General features: G+C 46.5%; 1 protein-coding gene across 1 annotated transcript in view; it reads right to left on the minus strand.

Moving 5' to 3' along the window:
* The window catches only part of UBE3D (ubiquitin protein ligase E3D), a 196,563-nt gene that overhangs the window by 172,647 nt on the left and 1,240 nt on the right, over positions 1-22,676 (minus strand). The window contains exons 3-4 of the mRNA XM_086948984.1: positions 20,888-20,957; positions 6,229-6,298 (exon numbers count right to left, since the gene is read on the minus strand). Of these exons, the coding sequence (XP_086805110.1) occupies positions 6,229-6,298; positions 20,888-20,957 (140 nt within the window). The remainder of the gene's footprint in view (positions 1-6,228; positions 6,299-20,887; positions 20,958-22,676) is intronic.

Consider the following 22,676-nt stretch of genomic DNA (forward strand, 5'->3'; position numbering starts at 1 on the left):
ACAGTGCCTTAACCTGTTTCTCATATTGAGTAAATATACTGTTGTACAGAAGGGAGCCGTCCAGCTCGCCTTCATGGATCTGTCATCGGCCTTCGACTGTGTTAACAGAGGAAGGCTGTGGCAGACCATGAGGGAGAAAGGTGTAGGCAGAGGGATTGTGGACTTTTTGGTGGATTTGCACAGTGATACCAGAGCTAATGTTAGGTTCTCATCCAATGGGGAAACCACTGGAAATTTTAACATTAAAAAGGGAGTGCGTCAGGGCTGCATCCTGGCCCCATTTCTTTTTAATTTTTACATTAATGATTTAGATGCCGTACTACAGGAGGTAAAATCAGATTGTCCTAGAGTCGGCAGGCGGGGTATTCCTGTACTTATATACGCAGATGATGCGGTTTTAATTTCAAGAACGGAAAAGGGTCTCCAGGCACTTTTGAATGCTTTTAATAACTTTATGACTAATAGGGACCTTCTGGTCAACAACTCCAAATCTTATATAATGCATGTTGGCCGTCAATCAAAAAAGAATTTTATTTTCAAACTAGATGATGTCCTGATCCCCATCACTCATACATTTTCATATCTTGGTGTTTTATTTGACACAAAGCTCTGTTGGGCCCCACATGTGGCAAGAAAGAAGGGGGAAATGACAAGGGGAAATGCCTCTATCTTTAATTTTGCCACCAAACTGGGGAAAAAGCCAAACACCGCCATGATGAAACTCTATAATGCTAAATCGATAGCTACCGCAGTTTATGGCAATGAGATATGGGGCTATGTTAGTGACGAACAGTTACAGGTTACTGAAAATAACTTTTTAAAGCGTCTGCTCTGCGTCCCAGCCAGTACATCGAATCTGGCGGTACACAAAGAGCTGGGAAGTCAGTACCTATCCGATATAGTTGGGTTAAAACCACTGACATGTTGGGTAAAATGATGGCTAAATCATGACATTCCGTTAACCCACTTGATAGTGAAAGACCTTGTATCTCATGGTAACTCAATGTGTGTGCCCTGGCACAGACACTGGCCCTTGCTACGATCGTTCTGCTGTTCACATAGAGCCATTACCAAAGATTGCTCCTCTCACCGCTGCCTGCATTTGGTATCGTACTGCTGCCTGCATTTCGTAGCGTGCTGCTCGTGTTAGCTTTTTTTTACATAGTAGCGCCTGCATTGCCTCATTACAGCATAAATTACCCGCCTCGCGTAACGCTCGCCTTAATTGTGAACCTGTTGCATTAACTGCTGAAATTACTGTGATTGTGCCTCTGCCCACAAAGCTTTCACTGTTGTTGGCCCCAACTGGTTCCGGTTTCGCTTCTGTAGCCATTTTGTTGTTGTTGTGCCTCGGAGCCCGTCCCCTCCACCCCGCACCCGCCTCCCAGCTGACCCTCCCTCGCCCCTCCCCTTCCACTATCCACATATGACCGACGCTTCTACGCGCAGCGTCCACGCGCAGCGGTCACGCCCCATGCGCGCCGAAGGTGCGCCAAAGGTAAGCCCGTCTACGCCCGTCCGCGCCTGGACCGCGCCCAGGGCCAGACCCCTTGGCTCCGGCAACCCGCACCCATCCGGCATAACGTATGACGCCACCCTACTAGCCTTTAACCCCGGACGCACACCACAATGCTACGAAGCTGCCCCAGGACGTACCCACGGTCCCTTCACCTGCCACTCCTGCAAGTTCGCCTGCATCAAGACCCACACCAAATCCACTAACTCCAAACACAGCTCCGACCCTAACCACCTGAAGTGCATCCTGCTGAACACCCGCTCGGTCCATAGACACGCCACTGAACTCTGGGACCTACTGGACACTGCTTCACCGGACATCGCCTTCCTTACAGAAACCTGGATGAACGCCTCTTCTGCGCCCGACATCGCCATAGCCATCCCGGACGCCTACAAGATCATCCGAAAAGATCGCACCAACCAAACAGGAGGAGGCATCGCTATCGTCCATAAGAACACCATCAGAATCACGACCAGCCTCGACGATAACCTTGCAACTGCCGAACACCTCCACTTTCAGATCCACACCGACCCCAGGACCACACTTAGAGGCACCCTCATCTACAGACCACCAGGAACCCGTAAACAATTCAGCAAAGACATCACTGAATTCATCAGCCCACATGCCCTCGCCTCCGAGAACTACATTCTACTGGGAGACCTCAACTTCCACCTGGAAAAGAAAAACGACAGCAACACCACCACCCTTCTGGACAACCTGGCTAATCTTGGTCTCAAACAACTTGTTGACACCCCCACCCATATAGCCGGAAACACGCTCGACCCAACCTTCACCTCCTGCAAGCACATCTCCTTCGATCACACCACAACTCTCCATTGGACGGACCGCAGCTGTGTTCACTTCAGCTACAAAACTACCTCGACCCACAACCCCCCACAACCTATTCCACGAAGAAACTGGAACAAAATCACCTCGGACCAACTCCTCACATCGCTCAAACAAAACCCTCCCGCCCTCTCTTCGGACTGAAACCAAGCGGCCACCAAACTCAAACAATGGATCACTCACAGCGCTGACGAACTAGCACCCTTGAAAAACCACCAAACCGAACAGGGTAGCAAAAAGGCCCCCTGGTTCAACGAGGACCTTAAGAAATCCAAGAAACTATGCAGTACTCTCGAGAAAACATGGAGAAAAAACCCAACCACTGACAACCTGACCACCTTCAAGACAGCCACCCGCAAACACCACCAACTGATCCGATCCACCAAGAAATCAGCATTCAAGAATCGACTCGACAACAACGCCCAAAACAGCAAAGAACTATTCAACATCGTCAAAGAATTTACCAACCCCACCGCAGCCTCAAACGACATTACTCCCTCCCAAGACCTCTGCGACTCGTTATCCTCTTTCTTCTACAACAAAATCGGCGACATACATAACAGCTTTGAGAACATTTCCAAAGAACAGTCCACTCCACCCACCTCCGAACCTAAACCGCCCTCTAGCATCCTTAACGCCTGGAACCCAATCACCACTGAAGACACCATCCGCCTAATGAACTCCATCCATTCAGGCTCGCCAACCGACCCCTGTCCCCACCACATCTTCAACAAAGCAGACTCCATCATCGCACCCCATCTTCGTGATATCATCAACTGCTCCTTCAACTCCGCTACCTTCCCAGAAAGCTGGAAACACGCCGAACTTAACGCCCTCTTGAAGAAACCCACAGCAGACCCCTCTGAACTTAAGAACTACCGCCCCATCTCCCTCCTCCCATTTCCTGCCAAAGTCATTGAGAAAGCCGTCACTAGACAGCTCGCCGCCTTCCTTGAATCCAACAACTCCCTAGACTCCTCACAGTCCGGCTTTCGAGCCAAACATAGCACCGAAACCGCCCTTATTGCAGCGACAGACGACATCCGAACACTACTGGACAATGGAGAAACAGTTGCCCTCATCCTACTCGACCTCTCCGCCGCCTTCGACACAGGCTGTCATAGCACCCTCATACAACGCCTCAGCAACATCGGCATACAAGGAAAGGCCTTGAACTGGATCATCTCGTTCCTCGCCGGGAGAACCCAGAGAGTCCGACTCCCCCATTCAAATCAGAGGCCACCGAAGTCATCTGCGGAGTGCCACAAGGATCATCACTCAGTCCCACCCTCTTCAACGTTTACATGAGTCCCCTCGCATCCATCGCGCGACAACACAACCTTAACATCATCTCTTACGCTGACGACACCCAGCTGATCCTTTCCCTTACCAAAGACCCTAACACCGCCAAAACCAATCTTCATGAAGGCATGAAAGAAGTAGCCGAATGGATGAAAAACAGCCACCTAAAACTTAACTCAGACAAAACGGAAGTCCTCATCCTAGGATCATCCCGCTCTGCCTGGGACGACTCATGGTGGCCATCGGCCCTGGGCACGGCACCCATACCCACAGACCACGCACGTAACCTAGGCTTCATCCTAGACTCCTCCCTCTCGATGATCAGACAAGTCAACGCCGTCTCATCCTCTTGCTTCAATGTACTTCGTATGCTCAAAAAAATCTTTCGTTGGATCCCCACCGAAACAAGAAAGACTGTCACCCACGCACTGGTCACAATCCGACTGGACTATGGAAACACCCTCTACGCCGGAACCACAGCCAAATTACAGAAAAAACTCCAACGCATCCAAAACGCATCAGCCAGACTCATATTGGACATCCCGCGCCAAGCTCACATTACCGGCCACCTGAAAAACCTCCACTGGCTTCCCGTCAACAAGAGAATAACGTTTCGTCTCCTCGCCCACGCACACAAGGCCCTCTACAAACTAGGACCCGAATGCCACACGACTGTCCTTCTACACACCCGCCCGCCAACTAAGATCCTCCAATCAAGCCCTCGCCGCAGTTCCGCGCATCCATAGATCCACCATGGGAGGAAGATCCTTCTCCTACTTGGCGGCCAAAACCTGGAATTCTCTCCCCACTCACCTCCGCCTTACCCAGAACCACATTCCCTTCAGGAAGGAACTTAAAACCTGGCTATTCGATAATTAATGCACCCCCTCCCCCAAGCGCCTTGAGACCCTCTGGGTGAGTAGTGCGCTATACAAATTCCTGAACTTGAACTTGAACTGGCTTAAATATCTGAAGTCTCATTTCCTGAAGCTTGGACGCTTGAATTTGTTTGAAAACCCAAGTGAGATAGTAAAGGGTGATGTGGCAGCAATTAAGCGGGCTTTTTATATGGACAGAAGGGCCCAAAGAGAAGAGGTTGAGCTCCTGAAACCTAATGTTAGGAAATATGTCATGTTAAGAACTTGTGATACTATGGAATTATACCTAACATGCTCCTTTACATCTCATGAAAAATTTCTGCTGACGAGGTTCAGGTTTAATATCTTTCATCACCTTTTAATCAGACCACAGTCGGACATTTTTAACAAAACTGCTGCTCCCTGTGGCTGCGACGGGAAGTCTCCACAGGATATGCTGCATTTTATATTTTTATGTAGGTTTTATGAATACCCTCGAAAACGCTATCTTGTCACCCTTTTAAAGAAACTAAATTTTAATCAAATAAGACCTGCACTCATGTATTTACAGCTTTTGCACGGTGACAGTGTTCTTCAGGTGATAGAATTTTTAAAATTAACTGTGAAAATAAGAAAGTGCCTAGACGAGTGACTATATATCTCTGAAGGATGACGAACGTACGCACCTTGTTGTAAATTCGGTACTACTTGCACTTTAATTATGATTTCGCCTACTTACTCACTTATGAAATTTGTTCTATCTGTTTTTAATGAAATTTGTACTATTTGTCCTTAAGAAACTGTGATTTTAACTATGAAATGTTTATTGAATTTTTGTGCTTTTATGGATTGAAATATATCCGAAATAAAGTCTTATTGAATTGAAAAAAATAAATAAATAAAATGGGATGGAAGAATAGGACTCCCCCAGATTTGAATAAACCGCTAAAACACATGGTCAAATTAACTAAAGCAGAGACAGGTATCCTCATGGCTACACGCAAAAGGAACACGAAGGGACCATTGATAGACTCATAGGACACTATCCTGTTCGCACTCAAGGGTAAAACTGATCAATCAGCAGCCCTGAGAGTGTCCCAGACTAGTTGTAGACCTTGTCTTTTCTCTGACAGCCTTGGTGATTTAATTATGCTCTCGCATTTTCTTGGTTGTCCTGATATAGCCCAGCAGAACTTTTCTTTCATACTTGTTTAATATGGAAGGTATGTGAATAGTACAATATGTCTGGCTGACTAACGGGGTGGGGGAGAAGGGGTTTCAGAAACGGGTTTTTATTGTTGTTTCAGATAAATTTTTAAGTTCATAGCATACTTATAACGGCCTAATGGCCTGCAGACTTGTACCATTTAAAATACGTCATGTATAGTTGATCGGCCTACAAGGTAACCAAAACGAAATGGGACCGTCCCACTGTAGGAAATGACTGATTTCACAAAAAAAGAGAGTTTCTTCTAAATGAATAGAACACTTTCCTGCCAAGTAGACAGAACAATATCTATCTCCCTACTTTGAGAGAATATGAAAAAATAGAAGAGGATAAAACCAATCTCAGCTAACATTTTCTTTTTTTCAGCCAGATTCTTAGAATTTCAGACTGTCAAACAAGATAAGTGCACAAGTGTGGACATTGTACGTAAATAGCATTGATCAGTTGGTAATATAAAACATATGTGTAGATTTGCATACCTTGGCAGCATGGTGAAGTCTTTGCAAGATGGCTGGATCATTATTTCAGTGAAATAATACTTCACAGTGTCTAAAAAAAAACAAGCCAACTATGAAACACAAAAGTTATTGATATGCTGTGTCAGCAAACCTAAAGCATCTTTAATATTTTTCAACGCGTTATTTTTCACATCAGCAATTTCAAATAACATGAAACGCTTGGCATTGTGCTTCCGGAAAAGCAACGCATTTTAAGGAATGTGAATTCAACAACATATCAAAGTACAGTTGTAACCTTTTTATCTTCGCCAAAGAAACACCATTGCTTTTATAGAAATGACACAGTTCTTAAGCATAAGTACTGGCCATTGTAATATAAGGTGCAAGCCTCTATCTTAGTAGTACAATCATTAATAAATAATACACATATGCACAGTGCTTTATGAATTCAATCATTCGAAAAGTTGATCACCAAGTATAATGTGCTGACATAGGCTGTTAGAATGAATGGAAGTGTCATGTCCTGCTGTTTTTAAGAGAAGCTGGCAACATTTGCAGAGAAACGTTTTGGTCATCACACATCCCGAATTATTATTTCTTACTCTTTCAACAACTGACTTTTCCAAGGGTGTAACTTTGAAGTAAACAGATGTCCCCCTGTATGTTCCTATCTGAAACTCCCAGACCTACTTGTGCCACTCTGTTGCACAGGTAGGCATTCACACTGGAGAGCAACTCGCAAAGACCTTCGCTATCATGTGCAGTAGAACTCCTGTAGTACTACTTCATGTACTCAAACAGAATTCATGAAGGTACAGGCTTCGATCTACCTCTAGATCAACATGACTGTGATGTCAGCTCTTGGCAGAGGCAGATGCAGTACAAGTCAGTCTACTCCAGCCAGTGGGTTGCAATGTCACAGTCATGATATGGTCATGCTCTCAGACTGTCTGCTATGCAATCATAAGGTTTGTCAGGAAACTTATCATGAGACTGGGAGATCAATCCCTAGACTGCGGTCAGCATCGGTTACAGTCCCTTGGCTCATTCCACTCTTCAGTGAGATTTTGGTGTTCACTACAGTTTCTTGTCTAGGAACTGCAACGTGTCCTTATAATGTCTTGAGACCCACCAGAAAGGAATGTGGTGTGCAATGCTTCATGTAAGGCAAAACGGATTCACTGCTCTTCCTTGGTTCCAGCTAGTGTTGAGATGTTTGTGGGAGGAACGTACTACAACCTGGGGTGGGAGTAGAAAAAGTGGGAGCAATACCAGGAATGTTATGGTGTTAGGGAAATAGTGGGTTGCAATGAAACTTTGTCTGTAGTGCCACAATATATTTATAATGCAACAAATAACCAATCTCACAGGATGGTTGGCCCACATGGGCACTATTTTAAACTGCACCATTACTGCAAAATAGTGTTTGTACATCCAGTCCACATCAACACCAATAACCTTTCTCAATGCAATGTTGAAGTCCAAATAGCCTGATGGTAGGTCAAGGAGCAACTGTGAGCGAGAATGCCCCCCTATTTCAAGGAGGGACAGAAAGTGCGTAATGAAAAAATGCATTTTCATGTACAGCACACACTGCAAACTGAAACATCTCACAACACACCCATAGGTTTGACAGACATGAGAGCTGAGGTAAAGGAAGAGCGCGTTGTCTAGAATTTCACAATTTGGATGGGGTATAGGTGCTATGTAATTTTAACATCTACAAAACTCAGGGCAGGTTCATCTTCATTTTGAAGAATTACAAAAATGTAAATTTTTTCCTTTGAAAGAAAACGAGTGACTTACCTGTAACTTCAGTTATCCAGTATTGGTATCTTTCATAGATTCACATGGTTAGAATCATCCCCGCCGACGAGGTGGGAGTCTCGCGGTACAATAAAACATATACATTATAGTCATAATAACATTATACCATAGGCTACAGTGTAAGGAAAAGTCACTACAATAGCCTATCTCAGTCTTTTTGTAAAAAGAACCAACTTGGAAACCCGCCAATCAGGCAGCAGCACCCTCTAGAACCATCCTCACAGAGAGGCAAACCCTCAGATTTTCGTACACTTGTGATAATAGTATACCATTATGATAAGGTAAGCCTCTACGGGGAGGAGGGTGGGTCGTATGGGAATCTATGAAAGATACCAACACTGGATAACTGAAGTTACAGGTAAGTAACTTATTTTCTTATCCAGTGTTGGGGTTTCTTTCATAGATTCACATGCTTAGAATCTGGGTAGCTAGCAGTAAATAACACGCATATGCATAGTGGATGGTGGGTATCATAAGAAGTTCAAGAGATGCCATGTCAAACCAATGCAACATTCACAAACATTTCTATATTGTGAGAAAGAGCAAGTCATACTCATAACACAATAATGGTCATATCAAATAGAGAACTTTTACAACATTAGTTACAACACATTCTTGCCACCAGGCTTACCTTATCTAAAAAGGTTTTGTAGTACTGCTTGTCCAACTACTGATTCAGCTTCTGTTGCCAGATCCAAGCAATAATGCAGAGTGGAAGTATATACACTCTTCCAGGTTGCGGCTCGGCAAATCTTGTCCAAGGACACACCAGCAAACAATCCCGTAGAAGAGGACACTGCCCTCTTAGAATGAGCTTTTGGCTTGCTTGACAATGGATGGCCTGCTTTGCAATGGCAGAACTGAACAGCAGAGGCAATCCACTTTGAGATGGTATCTTTTGAGATAGCTGATTCTTTTTTGGGACCACCATACGAGAGAAATAACTGATCAGATTTTCTGAAGGACACAGTTTGAGATATGTAGAACTTTAGGCATCTTTTGACATCCAAAGTATGCAATGACTTCTCAGCCGCAGACAACGGATTGGGGAAGAATGTCTGCAACACTACAGGCTCATTGAGATGAAATGAAATAGGTATGAATGTGGGATTAGTTCGCGAAAGGACGTAATCATTAGTGAATTTCAAATATGGTTGTCGTATAGTGAATGCCTGTAACTCACTGACTCTTCTGGAAGAGGTGAGTGCCAACAGTAAAGCTGTCTTCCATGAGAGAGATTTAATATCAGCCTTATGAATGGGCTTAAATGGATGTTTCATGAGCTGCTGTAGAACTACATTTAGGGCCAGATGTAGGAAGGCTATTACCGGTCGGTAACGGTCGGTAACGGCCGTTACCGACCGGTAATAGACTTTTCCTATGTAGGGGGCACATTTACAGATTCGGTAAATAACGAATCGGTATTTACCGATTCGGTATTTACCGAATCATCATTTACCGATTCGGTATTTATAGAATCGGTAAATGAAATGTAGGAAGCAGTTCAAACAGTGCTTCTGGGCTTAAAGGATTCGTTATTTACCACCAACTATTAGTTGGTGGTAAATAACGAATTCCTATGTAAATGCAAATATGTGCATTTACACCTGTGCCATGTGACAGACATACATGCCCTTAGGGCATGTATGTGTGCCACATGTGCACACAAGCACTAATCAGGGGTACAACAGGGTATCAAATTGACACCCTGCCACCCTTGACTTTTTCCCAATTTTACCGAATCAGTATTTACCGATTCGGTAATTGACATTCATTCCTAAGGGCCTCCAGGCCCATAGGAATGAATAGCAAATACTGAATCGGTAATTACCGATTCGGTAAATACCGAATCCTAACGATTCAGTATTTTTTACCGATTTTTTAGCTACGTGGCATTTACCGATTCGTAAATACCGAATCGGTAAATACTATTTACCTACATGAGGCCCTTAGTCTCCATTCTGGAGGAGGAGCTTTAATAGGAGGGAAAGTTCTGAAAAGTCCCTTCAGGAACTGTTTAATGAGACGATTAGAACAAAGTGACGCCATCCCTGAAGACCTTCTGTATGTAGAAATAGCGGCTAAATGCAATTTAACCGAAGCAAATTTTAGACCAGACTTAGAGAGTGACAACAAATACGGTTGCACCTTATCAGGAGAAAATTCCAATGGATGTAGATTATTATTAGAGCACCAGTGACAGAATCTTTTCCATTTTAGGGCATAGGTCCGCAATGCAGAAGGGGCTCTTGCGTTGTCTAGAATGTCTCTGCATTCCTGAGGAAGTTCTACTTCCTGGAAATCTGTGAGTCCAGGAGCCAAGCATGGTTGCTGGGCAAGGGTGAAGAATCTGCCCTTCGCTCATTGATAGCAGATTCAGCTGTAAGGAAAGGCGGAATGGCTTGTACTTGGAAAGAACGAGAAGTTCCATGAACCAGTGTTGACGCTGCCATTTCGGTGGAATCAGAATAATGCAACATGGTTCCTTCTTCATTTTGTGCAAAAGTCTCAGGATTAGAGGGAAGGGAGGGAATGCGTAAGCAAAGATTCCCATCTACCTCATCATGAATGAGTTCCCCCAGGAACCCTTCTCCGGTTCCCAGCTTGCGAAGAAAAGGCACTACCGGTTGCTCTTGCTATCTACTTGTCCATGGGGCAAGTTGCTTCATAAATCTACTTGTCCTGTAACAAAGTCCACTTGTCCCTTTGGTGCCATGTGGATCGGCGACAAATTATGGCAGCAATCTCATTATATAAGAGCACTTATATACCATAGTAGTTTTTGAATACTAGCAATCCCTTTATGTTGCCACGTTTCTGCAGATCTACATACTGGGACTGAAGCTAGTGGTAAGCAATAGTTCCAGGGTTTGAATGCCCTTTAAGTCTGTGTAAATCTACTAACTTGCATGTTTTAAGGATTTTCAACAACCCTTCTCTGATCTGTTTCCATACAGAGAAATGTTGGAAATTTACTCCCGACAATGGCAGACGTAAACCTTCTTCCAGAGTTGGGAAAAAAGTGGTTGATGGGAAAATTACCTTGCAAACACTCGGGTTTTCGCATAAGCAAATCTACACATGCATATGTGCTCATGATAAACTGCAGTTTTCAAATATTTTCCAGGAGTACATTTCTTGCCCTACTTCTATAAATTCTTGTAAATTCACGAAAGCCATACAGCTACATTTAATGCAAGGACATATACCATGGGTGCACTTTTGAGACTTTCTTTAATATTAGGGCCCCTAATATGGTCTGGCGTTAACCACAGCCTTTAGTGTTTGTTAAAATTTTCTCTCCTTCTCTCTGTATCGGCTGGCTTCACTGTGAGTGACGGCATTAAGCTCTTTCACAAGGAGTATATTGGCACACAAAGTAGTTTTGTTCAGAGCAGTAACTAATGTGCCAGTGTGTGCTTTTTTTAGACTAATTTTTTTTTGCTTTTGCCAGGGCTTGTTATGGTGAGGGCCCGGCAGCTCTCACATCAAGAAGGCTTTACAAAAACCATGCCAAAACATATAGGTAAAACTAAAAAGCTGATCACTAATTTCAGACCAACTGGCTTTGCCAATACTTGTTTATTTTTATGTTTCTCATAATCTTTTTGAAACTGGTTACACTGATTTTCCAATAAGAATATTTTTGCAAAATACTAGCATGCATCAACACATTTTACTAAATGATGCTGCAAAGAAACGGTACGTGAAATTTCACAGGAGTTCGGCAAAATTTTTTTTTTTCCTACTTTCATTTTTTTAGGAACATTTTATATTGAAAGCAAAAAGTCTTTAATCTTGCTCTCAAGCTTCTGCAAATATTTGCATCTAATCAGAGAGCATTCTGGGAGCATTATGCATAGCCTCATATTGCTAAACTTTGAAACTGTGAGTACACATTTTTATACTGTAACCACTTTCAGTAGTGCGATCAGAACCTACATTTACTTTGAGCACTCACCCTAATAATAAAGGCTTTCAATTAATGAACCATAAATACAAGTTTGAACAGCATTAACATAGGCACACAAATAACTTTACTTCAGGCATTGCCTTTCCCTGGCCCTTAATGTGCTACTGCAAACTAACAGCCAAAGGGTTTGTGCTGCAGGGGGTTGGGCCTACTTGACAAAATACACTTACACAATTAAAACTTGTTGCCCTTGACTCCAAACAATATGTCCTGGGTGTCGGGCTATAGGAATTCCACCACCATGTCTACCACGTCCACCACCAAGTCCACCACCACATCCACAAATAGGTCCACCACCAGCATATCGTCCACCTTCAAGTCCACCACCACAACGTCCACCACCACCATGTTAAACCACCATGTCCACCACCACCACGACCACGACCACGTCCATCACTACCATGTCCACCACGTCCACTACCACAGCACCCAGCCCCACCACCATATCCACCTCCACCATGTCCACCACGTCCACTACCACCACACCCACCACCATCACATCCACCACCACTACGACTACCACCACCACCATGTCCACCACCACCATGTCCAAAACCACCACGTCCACCAATACCACGTCCACCACCACTATGTCCACCAGCACAATGTCCACCACCACACCCACATCCACCACCACCATGTCAACCACCACCACATCCACCACCACCATGTCAACCACCACCATGTCCACCACCACCACGTCCATCACCGCCACGTCCACCACCACCATGTCCACCACCACCATGTCCACCACCACCACGTCAACCACCACCCCGTCAACCACCACCGCGTCCACCACCACATGCACCACCATCGTGTCCACCACCAACACCACCACATCCACCACCACGTCCTTATCCACCACCACTACGTCCACCACATCCACAACCATCACCTCCATCACCACCGTCCTCCACCACCACCACATCCACCAAGTCCACCACCACTACGTCCACCACCACCATGTCCACCACCACCACATCTACTACCACATCCACCACCACACCCACTTCCACCACCACCACGTCCACTACCGCCACCACCACGTCCACCACCACATCCACCACCATGGCCACATCCACCACCAAGTCCACCACGTCCACCACCACCATGTTCACCACCACGTCTACCACCACCACGTCAACCACCACCACATCCACCACCACAGCGTCCACCACCAAATCCACCACCACACCCACCACCACCTCTAAGACCACGTCCACAACCACCATGTCCACCACCACACCCACCTCCACCACCACCACGTCCACCACCACCACGTCCACCACGTCCACCACAACCACCACCACCATGTTCACCAAATCCACCACCACGTCCACCACCGCCACCACCAGGTCCACCATGAGGCCACCTCACTCTATCTTTCTATCGCCCTCACTATATCTGTCACCCTCACTCTGTCGCCCTCACCCTATCTGTCGCCCTCACTCTATTTATCTATCTTTCTATCTCCCTCACTCTATCTACCACCACCATGTCCACCACCACTACCTCCACCACCACCATGTCAACCACCACCACATCCACCACCACCATGTCCACCACCACCACGTCCATCACCGCCACGTCCACCACCACCATGTCCACCACCACCATGTCCACCACCACCATGTCCACCATCACCACACCCACCTCCAACACCACCACGTCCACTACCACTACCACCACCAACACATCCACCACCACCATGTCCACCACCACCACATCCACCACCACTGCGCCCACCACTACCATGTCCACCACCAACACGTCCACCACCACGTCCACCACCACCACACCCACCTCCACCACCACCAAGTCCACCACCACCACACCCACCTCCACCACCACCACATCCACCACCACTACCTCCACCACCACCAGGTCCGCCACCAACACGTCCACCACCACCACCACGTCCACCCCCACCACACCCACCTCCACCATCACCACGTCCACCACCACTACCACCACCACCACCACCACATCTACCACCACCATGTCCATCACCACCACATCCACCACCACTACGCCCACCATCACCATGTCCACCACCAACACGTCCACCACCACCAACACGTTCACCACCACCACCACGTCCACCACCACCACCACCACACCCACCTCCACCACCACCACATCCACCACCACCACCACACCCATGTCCACCACATTCACCACCACCACGTCCACCACAACTTCGTCCACCACCACCATGTCCACCACCACCACGTCCACCACCACCACGTCCACCACCACCACACCCACCTCCACCACCACTACCACCACCACCACCACATCTACACCACCGTGTCCACCACATCCACCACCACCATGTCCACCACCACCATGTCCATCACCACCACATCCACCACCACTACGTCCACCACCACCATGTCCACCACCAACACGTCCACCACCACCAACACGTCCACCACCACGTCCACCACCACCACATCCACCACCACCACATCCACCACACCCATGTCCACCACATTCACCACCTCCACATCCACCACAACTTTGTCCACCACCACCATGTCCACCACCACCATTTCCACCACCACCACACCCACCTCCACCACCACCACATCCGCCCCACACACCACCACTTCCACCACCACCACATCCATCACCACCATGTCCACCACATCAACCACCACGTCCACCACCACCAGGTCCACCACCACCACATCCATCACCACCACGTCCATCACCACCATGTCCACAACCACCACGTCCACCACCACCACGTCCACCACCACCATGTCCACCACCATCATGTCCACCACCACCAAACCCACCTGCACCACCACTACCACGTCCACCACCACTACCACGTCCACCACCACTACCACGTCCACCACCACTACCACCACCACCACATCCACCACCATGTCTACCACCACCATGCCCATCACGTCCACCATCACCATGTCTACCACCCCACGTGCACAACCACTTCCACCAGCATCACGTCCACCACGTCCACCACCACCATGTCCACCACTACCACGTCCACCACTACCACGTCCACCACCGCCACATCCACCACCATGTCCACCACCACGTCCACCACTACCGCGTCCACCACCACATCCACCACTATGTCCACGTCCACCACGTCCTTCGCCACCATGTCCGCCACCACCACATCCACAACCACCACCACCACGTCCACCACCACCACATCCACCACCACTATGTCCACCACCACTACGTCCACCACCACCATGTCCACCCCCACCACGTCCACACCTACCTCTATCACCACCACGTCCACCCCCCCTACCACCACCACCAGTTCCACCACCACCATGTCCACCACCATCATGTCCTCCACCACCAACATGGCCACCACCACGTCCACCACCACATCCACTACCACCACCACGTCCACCACCAAGTCCACCACCACATCCACCACTACATCCACCACCACCACGTCCACCACCACCACGTCCACCTCCACAACAAACACCACGTCCACCACCGCCACGTCCACCACCACCACGTCCACCACCACCACGTCCACCACCACCACGTCTACCACCACCACATCCACCACCACCGCGTCCACCAGGTTCACCTCTAAGGCCACCACCATCACCACCACATCGACCACCACCATGTCCACCACCAATACGTCCATCACACTCACCACATCCACCACCACTACGTCCACCACCACCATGTCCACCAACACCACACCCACCTCCACCACCATGTCCACCACGTCCACCACCACCACATTCACCACCACGTCCACCACCAACATGTCCACCACATCCACCAACACGTCCACCACCACCATGTCCACCACCACGGCCACCACCACGTCCACCACGAGGGCACATCACTCTGTCGCCTTCACTCTATCTGTCGCCCTCACTCTATCTATCTATCGCCCTCACTCTATTTATCTATCTATCACCCTCACTCTATCGCCCTAACTCTATCTATCGCCCTCACTCTATCTATCTATCTATCGCCCTCACTCTATCAATCTATCGCCCTCACTCTATCAATCTATCGACCTCACTCTATATTTCTATCTATCTATCGCCCTCACTCTATTTATCTATCTATCACCCTCACTCTATCGCCCTCACTCTATCGCCCTCACTCTATCTATCGCCCTCACTCTATCTATCTATCTATCGCCCTCACTCTATCTATCTATCTATCGCCCTCACTCTATCTATCTATCACCCTCACTCTATCTATCAATCTATCGACCTCACTGTATCTATCCCCCTCACTCTATCTATCTATCGCCCTCACTCTATCTATCGCCCTCACTCTATCTATCGCCCTCACTCTATCTATCTATCGCCCTCACTCTATCTATCTATCGCCCTCACTCTATATATCTATCGCCCTCACTCTATATATCCATCGCCCTCACTCTATATATCTATCGCCCTCACTCTATATATCTATCGCCCTCACTCTATATATCTATCGCCCTCACTCTATATATCTATCGCCCTCACTGTATCTAGCTATTGCCCTCACCCGATCTATTGCCCTCACTCTGTCTGTCTATCTATCCGCCTCACTCTGTCTATCTATCGCACTCACTCCATCTATCGCCCTCACTCTATCGCCCTCACTCTATCTATCGCCCTCACTCTATCTATCGCCCTCACTCTATCTATCGCCCTCACTCTATCTATCGTCCTCACTCTATCTATCGCCCTCACTCTATCTATCGTCCTCACTCTATCTATCGCCCTCACTCTATCGCCCTCACTCTATCTATCGCCTTCACTCTATCTATCTATCTATCGCCCTCACTCTATCGCCCTCTATCTATTTATCGCCCTCTATCTATCTATCGCACTCACTCAATCTTTCGCCCTCACTCTATATATCGATCGCCCTCACTGTATCTATATAGCGCCCTCACTCTATCGCCCTCACTCTATCTATCGATCGCCCTCACTCGATCTATCTGTCCATCTATCTAGCGCCCTCCCTCTATCTAGCACCCTCCCTCTATCTAGCACCCTCCCTAAATCTATCTATTGCCCTCACTCTATCAATGTATCGCACTAACTCTATCTATCTATCGCATCACCCCAGCATCCCTCCAGCACCACCACAGCATCACTCAGGGGCACCACAACATCACTATGCGCTACCACAGCATCACTGAACGCCACAGCATCACTCAATGCCACCACAACATCACTCAGCACCACCATAGCATAAATCTGTGCAACCATTCAACAACAACTGGTTCAAATATGTTTTCTCAATGTTTCAAGCTTTTTTACAAATGTCACAAAAAGATGTTAATATTTCACTTCTGTTCTTGGATTTTCGTCACAATAAAATACACTGAACATAATCTTCACAAACGTTATTTACAAAAGTTTAAGCCATTGTCATTATAAACTACAATAGCTTTTTTTTAAGTTTTATTATAAAAAAATTAAAAGCCATTGTTATTTGTAATATCAATACATCTAAGTCACGTAAATACAACACATTGCATTACAAATGCTAAAGGTGTCACATTTGCGAAAGTTAAAACTATTGGCATTGTAAATGACAAAGCTATTAATTTCGCTATTTTCAAAACCAGCACATAAAAAAAGTGTCATTTACAATACCAGTAGCTCAAACTTTCCTAATCAGAGAACTATTGCATTGCAAATGCTTGTTATTTCCTTCATTAGTTATGCGCACTTGAATACCTTTCCTATCTTTCTCACAGCCAAAGTTAGAGATAAATATGCTTTTAAAACCGCACCATTTGAATACACGTAGTCTGGCTGTAGACTCATTTGTAACATAGAATGTTAGTGTATGCTACTCTTTTTAACCCCTTCGATGCTGATGACGAGCTCAGCTCATCATCAGCTACGGCGCTCGTATGCTGATGACGAGCTGAGCTTGTCATGTAACGCAGGTTTTTGAAAAATCTAGCACACAGCGGGAAAACAGCTAGCGCGCAAGGGTTTAACTAATAGTTTGCTTCTATTTACATTTTAAATGTAAGCAACACTTCCTTGCGCTACCTAATCTTACAAGGCATACTGAGTATTTTAATAATTTATGTGCTGCACATGCCACACCACTTTTAGAAGATTCCAGCCGCCGCTGATGGCACCTACCCTTAAGTTGAATGACTGGGGGCCATGAACATGAATGGTTCTAAAAGGGTCGCTGCAAACAAAGCACTTTCCCCTTTGTGGCCCAATGGGAGAATCTTGCTCCAGAGTTTAAGAGATGTGTCTCATCTACTAGCAATTTGTAAGTCTAAAGGCCACAATATGTCCCCCTACTCATCATCAGTATCCCTAAGGACAACGGCCTCTTGTACTCGGTCTGAATCAGAGCGAAAAAGAGTGTAAATCATCTGCTGATACTGTTGTTGAGGCAAAGGTCTAAGACTGGAATCAAGTTTTAGAACCACGGTCTGCTCTTTCATGATTTCGTAGCGCGATAGAGACCTAGAGCGGGATGATGTTGAGATTAACTCCAACGGCGTGCATGATAGCATTAGTAATGGAGGGACTCAGCATGGATCTTGGCACCAGGGTAAAACTCTGTACACAGTCGATATGGCCTCGGTAATGTGTCCCATAGAGGTAGATGGAGTCAAACCTGCCAATAGCAGTCTAGCTGGAAACGCCTCTGGCTACTGGGGCACTAAAATATGCCAAATGAAGCCAAAATCCAACAAATCTGCAGCATGGCCTCCTAGATGGCCACTATTTAATGGCACGCAACAACAGAAGGAAAACTAAAGGGCATGCTAGGACCAATTGTTTAATCAGTTTGTACTCGAGAGACATCGGGAGGAACGATATTTATTATAACACGCTTGCTCCATCTCCCTGGAATTGGAGTACAAGGATGCGGGCAAGTCCGGCATGGCCTTCTTACACTTGTGACTAGACTTTAACTTCAATTTACCGGAGGACTAAGAGCATAAAGTGGCCTTTTCCATGGAGGAGCCCAATTATCAGGACAGTAAACAGTTCAACGATCTGGAATGGGAACGGGACCTATGCATCAACCACAACCTCTTCTTATGCTCAGCAAGGTAAAGCTTAGCTTTCCGGTCTCCAGTCACCTTACAATGTTTGAGGGCACACTTGACCACCGATTTACAGGTGTGGCCCTAGCCCGACATCACAGGTATACCCTCCTGCGTGTCTGTTACCTGCATTTTCAGCACAGCTTGAATGCTGTTTTTTTGGGTGGGACATCATTACATAGCACACTGTGAAATCTTTTGAAATTGTCGGAAGACCAACAAAGTTGGGAGCTGAGCTCTGGATCCACCTTCAAAGGTGTGAAAGCACTGGAAGTGGTGTTAGCAAGCAAGTGGTGGTGCTTATATGTAGCTCTGCTCCATCTCCTGCGGGGCAGAATGGACTCAACAGGGATTAAAATGCCACCATCAATGAGTGTATGAAAGCATTGCTGCAAGAATTTTCCGGATCCAGTCTAGTGCCTGGGGATATTGTAAGGGAGAGGAATCTGCAGCAAGTTAAAACCATCATAAATGAAGGCGCACAATGAACCAGAGGAATGAAATTAGAAGGATCAATAGAATGAGGACCAGAAGAAGCAGAGGAAGGAGCTTCAGGAATAGGAGAAGCAGGTACAGGACAACCAGGGGGACCACAACAAAAAGACCAGGAAGATTAGAGCTGAGAGGACCAGGGCTATAGGAACGAGATCCAAAGAGACCAGGGCTAGGAGCTCCACTAACAGGATCAGAAAGACCAGAAACAGGACAAAAGTCTAGAGGAGGACTAAAACCTGATGGACCAGGAAGAGCAGCAGAGGCAGGACGTAGAGAATCAGGAACAAGAGGATCAGAATGGCTCTGCAGGATCATAATAAGATGGATCAGGTGGAGGAGAACTGGCAGGCGGACCAAGAGGACGAGGAAAAGGACCTGAATCAGGAACAGGGTCAGTGCGAATGGGGCCAGGACCTACAGGAACAAGAAAAGGAGGGTCAGAATCAGGATATGAAGCAGTAGGGCTACGGCCTCGACAGGACCAAGAGGAGGACAGCCGAGAATACCAGGTCAAGGAGGACTAGGTCAGACCTAGGACCTGGAAGAGGACTCAGACCAGAAGTTGCACCAGGAACAAAGCCAAGTGGTGGAAGAGGAACAGGGTAGGAGGAAGAGGATAATGAGAGGACCAAAAGGAAGAAAGGGACCAGGAAGAGGAGTACCAGGATAATGATGATGTTGTAGAGAATGACCAGAAAAGCAACAGAACCAGAAGAAAAATTGGGACCAAGAGAACTGTGAGAACAATGAGGAAGAGGAGATAAATGTGATTCCAGGCCACATGAATAAAGACATGCCCTTGGTTACAGAGGTCACTTCTCTCAAACGTTTCTTCGATACTCTACAACACCTTTACAGAATCTGAGCCCCCAACATTTTCAGCCCATTTAATCACTGTCCACCCCCCTTATATAACTGAAATGTAAAGGGACTTAATGACCAATGAAGTAAACCAGAACAGGTTTACTAGCATATTTTTCCCTTATTGGCAAATTGTTGGGGGAAAAGATTTATTGTCAAAAATATATGAAACTCAGATCGTCATTGACTCTGCTCCTCGTGATGACACTTATGACTGTGTCCTCCATGTGCTGCACCCAATTTATGAGAAGCCAGTCAACTATTTTCATTTCAAGCACAGGGCCGTAGAAAGCAGTCAAACAAATCAGAAACAATATTGATGCATAATACTTTAATGAATCGTATTTGTTCAACTTTGACAGAGTATTGATTTCGCCCTATTGGCTTTTTTTGATCGCTAGGAATTCACCCATTCGTTGCCCAAAACCCTGTGCTACGGCAGCCTGTGGAGGTGTTATTGTTGTACTTACCAGGTGACAGCCTTTCTCCAAGCGTGGTCTTACAGCGCTGACAAACGACAGCTGCGTGTTCTTCTGATTTCTGCTGAACAGAAAAAAAAGTGGTTTAGATTCCCACACTGAAGTGAACCCTCGAAAATACACACTGTTGTAGACTAGGCGGACTAAGGGCTACTTTATGCCAATATTCCAATCGAAAGGCTCCCTCCAAAACCAGACAATGGTGAAAGGTACCATTCTACTTCCTGGTACGGCAATGGGTACGTTGGTCCTCGCATGGTAGATAGTGCATACGACTTTCTGGCTGCTCTGCTAATTAACCTGCGTCACGCTACTGAATGACAAAAAGTATGAGAGAAATCCACATATTGAACAAATTGTGCAAAGAAAGACAGCTGTGCACTGCTTTTGTATTCCAAAATCTGCCTTTATCAACACACTCAAACCTGCCACAGGACCCACACACACTCCTTGCTGGCACGCTACTGAAGAGATCTGCTGGCAAGCAGCGTCTGTGCCCAGGGCCGGCACTAGCATGGGCAGTGTGGGCAGTTGCCCAGGGCCTCGCACTCAGCCCACCAGCATGGGGCCCGCACCGATCGTGGGCCCTGTTGTTTCCATGTTTCCTTGCAATTAGGATCCATGCTTGCTGAAAGTTAAAACCGCGGGGTGCTAAAATCCTGTACAATGGGTCTCTCGCAGTGTCTCTGAATGGTTCCTTGCACAGGGTCACTTAATTAAATTAGAGGGGCCTCGCACATTCCCTTTTGGCCCAGGGCCCCTCAATTCATAGAACCGTCCCTATCTGTGCCTACGGTGAGATTTCAGACTATCAGCCTTGATCACACAACCAGCGAAATCCTGTACCTTAACGACTCCCGCAGATTTTTGGGAGAACACCCACATGAGCAACCCTGATTGCCTGCCGGAGGAAAACCGGTCGTTTAGGGTTATAAAATGCTTTACAACCATACTTAAAGCTTTTTTTGGCGTAGCTTATGGTACCTAAATGGGGTGGAGTACTCCCAAAGCTGTTGGAGGTTCACATAATTTCTAATGTCCACCATCCAGCCACACCGGGAGAAAATTATGTTTCCACTCCTTCCTTTATGCTTGTGATGAAGGAAAAGCAGAAAAGTGACAGAATTATCACCATTGGAAGTACAATTTACAGTCATCAACTGTCACTTATTTATTTTAAAAGTTTTATATAGCGCCAGCTTAACCTGTAGGTATCAGAGCGCTTTACATACACCCTGTAAAAAAAAAACAGACGGAAATTGCATTACATAGAAGGCAGGCAGTAGGGAAGCAAACCAGGGATAAAAAAAAATACAGCATGAAAAATAAGGTGGTTAACACAGTCCGGTCACCAACTATCCTTGAATGTCAAGAGAGAGGAGTAAACTCGAATTCCTGACCGTTTGACCCAAGGTGTGGACTTTACTACTAGGACTGGTTTTGCAGCGCCTTGAGGAAAATGAGAGGCGCAAACACTATCTCGGGCTTGGATCCTAGTGAAGCAGGTCCTCAGGCCAATTCCTCAAATGTTTGAGTTAGCCTGACCCCTGAAGACAGCTGGGGTTTCAACAAACACATGTAATAAGGACCACTTTGTGACTATAAAGAAAAAATTGTTATGTTATGTTATGTTATAATGGCTTTTGTAGAGCGCACGGCTACTCAAAAAGAGTGTCCCGGCGCTTTTTAAAAAGGAGGGCTGCGGTCTACTAACATAACACATTAAATTCATCCATCCATTACATTCTAGAAAGGGGCAGTGGTGATTGTTTATCTGGAG

This window comes from Lissotriton vulgaris, unplaced genomic scaffold, assembly GCF_964263255.1.
Source record: "Lissotriton vulgaris unplaced genomic scaffold, aLisVul1.2 SCAFFOLD_2134, whole genome shotgun sequence".
In the NCBI taxonomy this organism is placed as follows: Eukaryota; Metazoa; Chordata; class Amphibia; order Caudata; family Salamandridae; genus Lissotriton; species Lissotriton vulgaris.